The 10,831-nt window shown below is 47.5% G+C and overlaps 1 protein-coding gene across 1 annotated transcript; it reads left to right on the top strand.

Moving 5' to 3' along the window:
* Nucleotides 1-8,522: 8,522 nt before the first annotated feature.
* On the top strand, nucleotides 8,523-10,625 carry LOC142881421 (E3 ubiquitin-protein ligase TRIM62-like). Its single transcript, XM_076015706.1, has one exon. The coding sequence runs from the start codon at nucleotides 8,846-8,848 to the stop codon at nucleotides 9,521-9,523; it is 678 nt and encodes a 225-aa protein (XP_075871821.1). The 5' UTR covers nucleotides 8,523-8,845; the 3' UTR covers nucleotides 9,524-10,625.
* Nucleotides 10,626-10,831: the final 206 nt, after the last annotated feature.

Here is a 10,831-nt window from a genome sequence, read left to right as displayed (position 1 = left end):
AATGGGCTGCTTTGAAAGAGAAAAGGCTGATGTGTCATTTTTTTAATGTGTCATTTTACTCCTGGTGCCAACTCCTCAATGTGAACACTGGGTTAATGGGATATTTCAATTATCCCCCCCGTTCTTCACGTCATTATTTAGATATTCGCAATTCAAATTTCTTGCTTTGCCGTTTTTCCTTGGAGACTCTGAGCAAACCTTCATGGCCTGCCGCTGCCACATAATCCCCAGAAACAGCAAAATGCACCCTGGATGAGCAGGAGGGTGAATACTCTGACACCTGGTTGATTGGACTCTGGACGCCCCCACGCTCACCACACCTGCCCTCAATCAGCCAATCAGCTCACCTGCAGCCCATCACCTGCACTCAGCCATGCTTCTGCACCACCTCCAGATGCTACACGCGGCGCTTGTTGGCTTGCGTGTTGAGGTGATCCAAAAATACCAAAAACACTTTTACTATCTCACCATAAAAGGGCTCATGACAACAAAGCTGTGAATCAAATCAGCATCGCTCGATGTGTGTAACCAGTGCGTTGCGCCTGCCTACACAAAACAAACGTCTGCAGTCGCTCTCAGCTTGGATAAATCACAGTGCGCCCACACTGACTGAATAATGTATTTGCATCGTCGCCGCCCAATAAAACCAAAGACCTCAGCGAGCATCAATAAGTTGGAGGCCACACAACAGCTGATGAGGAGCCGCCAGAAGCTCCAATTTGCACCTTATCACGTGCAGCTGCAGCCTCAGTCCTGCTCCCCAGTTTATTCATCCCAGTTTTTGTTTTTTCCCCCCCTTTATTCCAGTAGCGGCGGCGGTGGGACGACGCGTCCAGATGGTTCGGTGGAGTTGGGGAAAAAAAAAAAAAAAATCCCTTTACGATTTTTTTTAATAGTTCTCGCCAATTAATGAGACATGGGAAAGTGGTGCATTGGGTCAAATCTGAATCGCCCGTTTTCATCTTGTTTGTTGTGTTGTGCGGCTGCACGGTACAAGTGCACAACAACCGCAGCAGCAGCAGCCTGGACGCCCAGAGTCAGGGAGAGCTGCAGGGACGAGTAGTGCAGTGTGCAGAGCTAGAATATAAAACACAGGAGTTACTGATGGGATCATGATGAATAGATTAGTCTCATCCTTGAAGAGTAACTCTGGTTTTCTGTTGTATAAGAGGGGAGAGAACTAAACATTCTAAACATCTGACCTGCTTGCTGTCATGCAGTTGACCTGAGAACCTGTAGCTGCTTCTGCTGCTGCTGCTTCTGCTTCTGCTGCTGCTGCAACCAAAGTCATTTCCCCCAAATTCCGACAGCGAAATTGAATGAAATTGAGTGGAATTGAACTGAGCTGAAACAGGAGCAGGCGCAGCTGCCGGCTCTTCCCGTGAATCAAATCGTTGATCATTCTCTCGCGTGTCGCTCGACCAGCAGGCGAACCGGGAAGCGGCAGTGGACGGCGGAGAGAAAGCCTCACGTTGAGCGTCAGTTCTTTTAAACGCCGAGGGGATTTCACAGAATTAATTCCATTATTATTATTGCACTATGTGCAGACTGACTGTGTCGTCTTGCACAACAAGTGGAAGACAAGAAAAAACAAGTGGCTCGCCACGGGGACGTTTTGCTCTCTGAAAATAACTGCAAGGAATTAAAGTCTTTGGCACCACTGGCATTTTGTTTCTCCTCTTTTTTTTTTCAAGGGTGTTTTATTTCCATTAAGGCTTTGATTGGCTGTGTAATGAGTCGTCTGTGTGTGTGCGAGCGCGCGCGTGTGTGTGTGTGTGTATGTGTGTTTGCTCACGGAAAAAAAGGAAAAAAAAATGGAGACTTCATTCATTTGCTTTTTAAATAAATGTGAGACATCATGCATTATGCAAGGAGTGAGCGGATCCCTACAGCTGCTCGACATCACCCCGGACACTGAGACCGCCACCTAATTAATATGATATCTGCCTTCCATTATGAATAAGGGCCAGGTGTGCCTCATTAAATCTGGGCCCTTCACCGCCAACGCACGCACGCGTGTGCACGGTGAGATTATCAGGAGCCGCGTGGTGCGCCTCTCCTCCACTTCCTGCTGCCGCCTGCAGCTCAGTGTGAAAGAAACACCAGAGGTGTCAGCACTTTATTTGCACCTTTAAAAGAAACGACAAAAAAGCAATTTATTTATTTATTTATTGTTTTTTTTTTATATGTTTTAAACCCAGCATACAAGCAGCGAGAGATTTTTTTTTAATTTCTTTTTGAATTTTTGTGATCTAATTGATTTGCATCAATGAGAGCAGGTTGCAACCCTGCTGCTGCTGCTGCTGCTGCTGCTGCTGCCACAGACCGGCCGAGCAGAAGGCGTCCCGGAGTCCCGTCACTAATGTTCACGGCTGCTGGTCCAGGGGTGGGCAAACATTTGGACTGGTGGGCCACAATGGATTCTAAAATTGACAGAGGGGGAGCTGGAGCAGCAGCAGATGGATGGAGTGTTTTTATGAGCCACCTGATAGGAGGAAACAATCTGTCATGGCATATGCAGAAAACATGTTGCTTTAATGTCAACTGAAAGCAAAGTTGCAACCAAATCAGAGTCTTTGAAGCTCTTTATTGACATGACTCTGAAAACACTGAAAAAATGGAGGAAATACAGCTGTTTTATTTCTTACTTACTATTAATATTTTTATTATAATTATATATATATTATTCAAGTTCGGCGGGCCGGATTAAAAAGCTTAACAGGCCACATATGGCCTCTGGGCCGTAGTTTGCCCACCCCTGGTCTAGTCTGTTGGGGCTTTTTTTGTCCTTTTTTTACATCTGGCTGGATCCCTGACGCTGCTGCTGCTGCTGTCGCTGCTGCTGCTGCCGCTGCTGCTGCTGCTGTCGCTGCTGCTGTCGCTGCACAGATTGTTCATTGTCTGTCTCCCCATCTGGAAGAGCGACTTCTGATTTGGCTGCTGGGACTTGCAGTGACAGAAGCCAGATGATTTTGGAGGCGTGGGCGGGTGGGTGAGAAGGGTGCGGAGGGTGTTGGTCCAGCGCCCGGGTGTTTGATTCCTCCAGAGCCGAGCCGAGCCGAGCCGAGCCGTGGGATCGCCGCTCCAACTCTCTCTCGCCCTCGTTCGTCCCATCTGCCGTCCTGTACGAGCCACTTCAGAGAGCTGGCGGCGGCCCAGTGGACCATCCAGTGCCCCCCCCCCCATCCCCCAGACCTCCATGTGAACTTGTCGGGCACCCCCCCTACCCGACCCCCAGTCTGTGGATCCGCTCCAGCTGCACTGTTGGTATCGTGGCTGAAAATAGCTCGCGATTCATCACGCAGCCTCGCCAGCGGCCGTTTCTGCGCTGCTGTCTCACGATGTCCCGGGGGGCCACCGGCGGAGACGTCACATCGCCCACATCCGTCACGCAGTTATCGGACGCAGCAGGACCGTCTACAGCCGAGACCTGGCCCGCTTGGACTGGACCAGGCCGTAGTTCTTGCCGGAGGTGTTTTCATCTCGTGCCCTTCCTGAAAAGGTCACAGGTCGGTCGTGGGCGGTCGTCTCCAGAGAAAAGTTTTCTTCTCATCTGTGTGCGGTGTGTCGGCCAGTGGGCTCGACCGCCCAACTTAATTCAGCAAAATCTCCTCCCTGATATTTTAGCGTAAATTGAGTATAACTGGATCCAGTTTTTCCTGCCACTGAACAAATTTCATTAATTTTGGTGAGCTAACAGTTGGTTTCCCTCGGGTTGATCTAAGGTCACATGTTTCAGGGAACCGAGAAAGCCAAACCCAGATCCAGGTGAAGAAGAACAAGAAGAAGAAGATTTGCTGAAATCACACACACACACACACAAAGCAGCACTAGTGAACTGGCTGGGAGGCGGAGCAGCTCCACCACAGCACTGGCGGCAGGATGTGGGCTGCTGATAATCACCCAAAACCAGCTACAATGTTACATTTTATGTTAATGCACTCATTTGTAGGCTTTTCTCAACACGCCACATATTTTGTTTGGCTAATTACGACAAAAGCGGCTACTTGGGTTTTATCTCCATCTTCAAGGACTACACACGCATATGAATTTTTAAAAATCGCATCAATAATTCATCCCCTCCTCCTTCAGTCAAATGAGAGGAGCTGCTCTCTCTCCCTTCCGTTCTGCAGGGGAGTCCTCCCCTCAGGGAGCCAGTGGCTCCCGGGCCGGCACTCACCACTGGAACCAGTAGGAGGCGCTGGCCTCCCAATGCCGAGCCGCTGGTGGCTGTTTTCGCCATATCTGGAATGTCCTGCAGGGGTCACCGAGAGCACGATAAACACCAAGAAATCAGCATTGATGGATCCCCCCCCCATGAGTTAAGTGCAAGGAGAGATTGTGTTGAAGTGAGAGTGTGTGGAGAATTGTCTGCCAGAGGCCCTCACGTGCTCGCGCAGATTCTTTCGCAGTGTGAGCGCCTCCTGGAGTGTAACCCAATTATTGCCCTCGTGTCTGAGTGCATCTGAGAACTGGAATTTTGGAGAGAAAAAAAAACCAACTCTCTGAGCAGATTATTTAAAACAACAACGGGCAAAAACGACACAACTCTGAGCTTTGAGAGTCGATGCCGCTGTTTGTTAAAGCAGCGTGAACACGTGTTTCATCCCTGACTCAGAGGAAGCGGAATACATTTGTGTCGAGCATGATCCTGTTTTGGTTTGAGCAATGAATGAGAAATTAAAGCATTATTTTTTTGAATAGAAATAAATCAGCTGGATCCTTCAATAGCATTTTATTGGACACACACACACATACACAAACTCTCTCTCTCTCTCTCTCTCTCTCTCTCTCTCTCTCTCCACATCTCCACCAGTGCATTCGGTCGACTGGATATTAACCTTGAACATGTTTTTTTTATTCATCAATGATTGTTCAGAGCCTGTTTCTTCTTCACTGTGGCAGTGTATTAAGTTGTCAGCAGTGTCACCGCTTTGTTCTAATCTTTCTTTAAATTCAGGAGTCATGCAAGTATGAAATATAAAATGCATCATTCTGAAAAACTTTTAATTAAGTTCATGCAAAACAGTTACATGTCAGAAAACATGATATTTAATATGGGCTGTGTTTTTATTATAGGCTTGTTACAGTTTATTTCACGTGTCTCTTCTGTCGAAATGAATGCTGTCATCTCTCCAAGATGTCAGGGAGGAACAGAGGTTCCATCTATAATAATAATAATATTAATAATATATCAGGGAGCCAGAAAAGAAAAACATTTCTGTGAAATTTGGATTTGTGTGAATTTGTCGTCCACTCACGCAACACTGCAACCGCTTGCGGCCGACTGACCAATTATTATGCAGCAGTAGGGGGCGCTGTGGGGTTCAGATTTCAGATTTCAGATTTCTTTATTTGCCATTGTGTAAACACGTAGGAATTTGTTTTGGCAATGCATGTGTGCATTTCAGTTCTTTTCACATATATATCAACTAACAAACATACAACACAGTGCAATGCGGAAGTAAACAAAGACCATATATATATATATGTATATATATATATATATATATATATATATATATATATATATATATTTATATATATATATATATATATATATATATATATATATATATTTATATATATATATATATATATATATATATATATATATATATATATATATATACAGATAAAGTGCATGTTAGGATTAGTTAGTGCAAGGTATTTATGTACTGCTGGTGGTGAGTGCTGGTGTCACTGGTGTCACTGGAGGGGCAGAGGGAGGGAAGCCAGAGTCATTGAGCAGCCTGGCGGCTGAGGGGAAGAAGCTCAGTTTATGGCGAGTTGTAGTGGCCTTCAGCAGCTGCATCCTTCTCCCAGAGGGGAGCAAGGTGAGGAGTCCGTGACCAGGGTGGGAGGGGTCGGCCATGATCTTCCTCGCCCTCCTCAGTGCCCTGGAGTCGTGCAGGGACTTTAGGGAGGGCAGGGGACGGCCAATCACCCTCTCTGCAGAGCGAATCACCCGCTGCAGCTTGACAAGATCCTTAGCAGCTGCAGCGGGGAACCAGGTGATGATGGAGTGGGTGATGATGGACTCGATGATGGCCGTGTAGAACTGGGTCATCATATCCCTCGACAGTCTGAATTTCCTCAGCTGCCGAAGGAAGAACAGCCTCTGCTGGGCCTTTTTCAGGAGGGCCGTGATGTTACGTTCCCACTTTAGATCCTGGGAGATGGTTATACCCAGGAACCTGTAGGACTCTACGGCCTTCACCTGGGTGCCTTCCAGCATGATGGGAGGGGGTGGGGCTGCGCTCCTCCGGAAGTCCACCACCATCTCCACTGTCTTTCGTGTATTTAGCTCCAAGTTGTTGTGGTTGCACCACCTCCGCAGCCGCTCGATCTCCCTCCTGTAGTCTGACTTGTCCCCCTTAGAGATGAGGCCGACCAGGGTGGTGTCGTCAGCAAACTTCAGGAGTTTGACCGAGGGGTGGATGGAAACACAGGTGTTGGTATACAGGGAGAACAGGAGGGGGGACAGGACGCAGCCCTGCGGGGAACCGGTGCTGGTGGACCTGGAGCTAGAGATGCTCTTCCCTAGCTTCACACGCTGAGACCTGTTGGTCAGAAAGTCCGTAATCCACCTGCAGGTGGAGGCAGGTACTTGCAGCAGGGACAGCTGGTGCTCCAGGGTGGATGGTAGGATGGTGTTGAAGGCCGAACTGAAGTCGACAAGGTTGGAGGGGCTGGGCTCTGCACACTGGTTGCTATTTCCATCTCATGTGACAGTCCAGCTTGTGGAGAGAATCCTGGGATCCTCACTCTCCCACACACACCCTGCTTCCTCGCCAGAGCGAGACACTGCTGGCTTTTTATTCTGCCGTCACAGTCCACGGACCTTCTGCAGCCGACCTGATCTCGAAGCTGACGTGTCCGACTCAGAGTGCAGACGGAGGAAGGATAAAGGGAGATTTTTTTCCGTCAGCGACCGTGGCACCAGCCGCTGCAGCTGGACCACAGGGGGTCTCATTAAAGATGTGAAACGCCGTGTTTTGGTCCGGTGACGGTCGGTCCTGTGCAGCCGCTCGGCTGTTAGTGCCAACAGACACACACACACACACACACACACACACACACACACACACACACACACACACACACACAAACAAGCCCAAGGACTGTGTGTCTCCCTTTATTTGTTGTTTTATTTATTGATTTCAGTTGGTTAAGCCAGAGCTTGCAGAGCCATTGTGTAACTCACACTCTTATCACATATATCATCATATCTCAGACTGAATATTGTTGTCTATATCAGTGGCTTCCACAGTGGGAGCCGCAAAATAATGAGATAACAACTGAATTTTAGTTTGATTTAATTTTCCTTGTCTATTATGAAAGGGGAAGTGCAAACTCAGACGTTTATTAGCTTAACCAAGATGGATTATCTCAGGTTCTCCTCACTATGTGTCTCAGGGAAAAATAAACAATGAGCGAGCCGCTGGAGCTCTCTGACATCTCAATCAATTTGCATCTTAAAAATGTTGATCATAGTTGTAGAAGGAAGGGATGCACACAAAAACTGAACGTGACGAGCTCAGCTGAGGAGACTTGAAACAAGAAGAGAATGTAAGAATGCCATCCAGGTGCTCCATGTATGGTCTTTGTGGTGTTTTAATATTCCTGCCATTTTTCTGCATTTGCGTGAAACTAAGTATTTTCAAAATGTGCAGAGAGAGAGAGAGACAGAGATGGAAACACAGCCGCCCATTAAAACTATTACAGTTAAGAAGGAAAGTGGTTGGTTTGAGGTGATAAAAGGATAAAAAGGCTTCAGGATGAATAATGTCTCTGGCGCAGCACCACAAACAAAACAAAACTTCAACCACTTTTCTTTCTTGCATTTAGACCGGAATATAATCATCATTACATCTGCGAAGAGGAACACAAATGTTCAAAAATCAACATTTCACATTGTCTTTTGTTTATCTCACAGTGAGGCTTTGCGGTGGCTGAAGCCCAAGTCTTCAAAGACTGACCTCAGCTCGCTGTTTAGCACTAAAATGACCTTCTGAATCTCAGGTTGCTGCAGAGCGTCTGTCCAATGAGAGCGGCATCCACGACAAGAGAGGAGAGCCGGCTGCGTCGCTCATCTCGAACTGGCACTCAGATAAAAAAAGGACCAATTACGCTGGAAAGACCTGCTGTTGGATAATGAAACCCCAATCATGGCCAACACGGCCACATGATGGAGCTCTGGTGTTGCCAGATTTGAAGTGCGTCCACCATAAAGCAGAGCGGAAACACTTTCTCACAGTGTGAACATTGTCCAGTCCTGCATGAGAATTTTCTTCATCCCACTGGATTTCTGAACGTTAGCACCGCCTCTGCAGTGTGCGTGCATGTGTGTGTGTGTGTGTGTGTGTGTGTGTGTGTGTGTGTGTGTGTCCCAGCAGCAATAATATCACCTATAAACATCAACGACATGACACAATTTGTGGAACTTGGACTTTGATCCAGCTGTCAGTCCAACAAGGTGGGCGGGGCCCATTGCTCCTAGTTCTTCCTGTCAGCTCCCTGATGATGGAGTCAGTCAGTCAGTCAGTGATGTTCATGTCTAGTTCCAGTGTGAAGAAGTTGAAGTTCAAAGTTCAGTTGAAGGACAAAGGTCAACCAGCCGTCAGCAAATCAGCTTCATCTGCTGCTCAGTCACAACGAGGAAACAAAGTGCCCACACACACCCTGATTCTCCTCTTCCTGGAATGAATCAGGGCTCTAGGAGCCCCGCCCCCTGTGCTTCCTGCAACCAATCACAGCCCTGTCCGGTCATTTCCTCGCCTTCAGCTAAACCTGTTTTCAGTGATGAGGAAGTAGAACTCAGTCAGTCGCTCTCGGAGGTGAAATGGCTCAGTCAGGAGCTCAGCTGGACCGAGAACTCTTATCATGTTCACTCTGTCTGGATCTTCTGAAGGATCCAGTGACTACTTCCTGTGGTCACAGCTACTGCAGGAAGTGTCTCCAACATCACTGGGATGTAGAGGAGGTGAGGAGAGTCTACAGCTGCCCTCAGTGTAGGAGAACCTTCACAACTGTACTGGAGAAGAACATCATGTTAGCAGCTTTAGTGGAGAACCTGAAGAAGACTGGACTCCAAGCTGCTCCTGCTGATCACAAGCTGGTGGATCCCACCCAGGAGCTCCAGGAGAACATCTGCCCTCATCATGATGAGGTGATGAAGATGTTCTGTCGCACTGATCAGCAGATGATCTGTTATCTCTGCTCTGTGGAGGAACATAAAGGTCATGACACAGTGTCAGCAGCAGCAGAGAGGACTGAGAGGCAGAGAGAGCTGGAGATGACCAGGCAGGAGATCCAGCAGAGGACCCAGCACAAAGAGGAAGACCTGAAGGTGCTTCAGAAAGAGGTGAAGTCCATCAATGACTCTGCTGATAAAGCAGTGAAGGACAATGAGGGCATCTTCATCCATACGATCCGTCTGCTGAAGAGAAGACGCTGTGAGGTTCAGCAGCAGGTCAGATCCACACAGGAAGCAGAAGTGAGTCGAGTCAAAGATCTTTAGAAGAAGCTGGAGCAGGAGATCACTGAGCTGAAGAGGAGAGACGCTGAGCTGGACAAGATCTCACACACACTGGACCACAGTCAGTTTCTCCACAACTTCTCCTCACTGCCAGCACTCAGTCAGTCTCCAGACTCCTCCAGGCTGGAGGTCCCTCCTCTGAGATACTTTGACGATGTGACAGCAGCTGTGTCCACGCTCAGAGATAAAATACAGGAAGTTCTGATGGAGACATGTGCAAACATCTCAAGGACAGTGATCAACACTGATGTTTTAACGCCAGAACCAGAACCCAGGAGCAGAGAGGACTTCCTCAGATATTCAAATCAAATCACTCTGGATCCAAACACAGCAAGCAAACATCTGCTTTTGTCCAAGGAGGACAGAAAAGTGACAGACATGGCAGAAGATCAGTCTTATTGTGATCATCCAGACAGATTCACTGCCCTGTCATCAGGTCCTGAGTAGAGAGAGTCTGACTGGAAGATGTTACTTGGAGGTGGAGTGGAGAGGGAGGGTTGGTGTAGCAGTGACCTACAGGAACATCAGAAGAGCAGGATGGTCACAGGAAATCAGATTTGGATTCAATGACAAATCCTGGAGTTTATTTTGTTCCGCTCAACATCAGTTTCATCACAACAACATCAGCACTGATGTCCCAGGTCCTCAGTCCTCCAGAGTGGGAGTGTACCTGGACCACAAAGCAGGTCTTCTGTGCTTCTACAGCGTCTCTGGAAACATGGAACTCCTCCACAGAGTCCGGACCACCTTCACTCAGCCGCTGCTCGCTGGACTTTGGGTTGGTTTTGAGTCTTCAGCTGAGTTGATGAAACAGTGACTGAAGTCTTTTGAGAGACTCTGAGCTGAGTTATTATCTGTGGTTCTTCTGTCTTCATGTTATCTTGCAGGCTGTCTCCGGCTGTCAGTCAAACTTGGTGGGAGGGGCCTGGACTCTACTTTATTTGTGCTTCTGATGACATTGGTCGACCTGTTTGGCCCTGATTAATTTTCTGGAAGAATTTTGTCTTTTGCGTGTCATCGCCCATGTTGTACTAAATGTGACGACTGTCAATAAATAAATCTTAAAATAAAATAAACAATGAAATATGCCATAAATTTATATTCCAAAACAATAAATATGAAAGTGGGAGTGCTGTGTTTCCTTGCAGTTAATTGGTGCCAATAGAAGTGACTGATATCAGGCAGCAGATCATAAACAGAGGTCAGTAGATTCTTCAGCTGGGTGTTTGTTGAGGGCAGAACCTGAATGCAGTCGTTCCAGTGTAAGGACAGTTGTTCATTTTGTTTTAT

This window comes from Nelusetta ayraudi, unplaced genomic scaffold, assembly GCF_046127955.1.
Source record: "Nelusetta ayraudi isolate G7.1 ecotype Tasmania unplaced genomic scaffold, CSIRO-AGI_Nayr_v1 ptg000193l, whole genome shotgun sequence".
Classification (NCBI taxonomy): domain Eukaryota; kingdom Metazoa; phylum Chordata; class Actinopteri; order Tetraodontiformes; family Monacanthidae; genus Nelusetta; species Nelusetta ayraudi.
Note: the sequence above shows the minus strand (reverse complement) of the source record. Positions and strands in the feature narration are given on the sequence as shown.

What these genes read in the sequence shown, in the direction of transcription:
- LOC142881421 (XM_076015706.1), top strand. Translation starts at nt 8,846, where the DNA reads ATGGCTCAGTCAGGAGCTCAGCTGGACCGAGAACTCTTATCATGTTCA.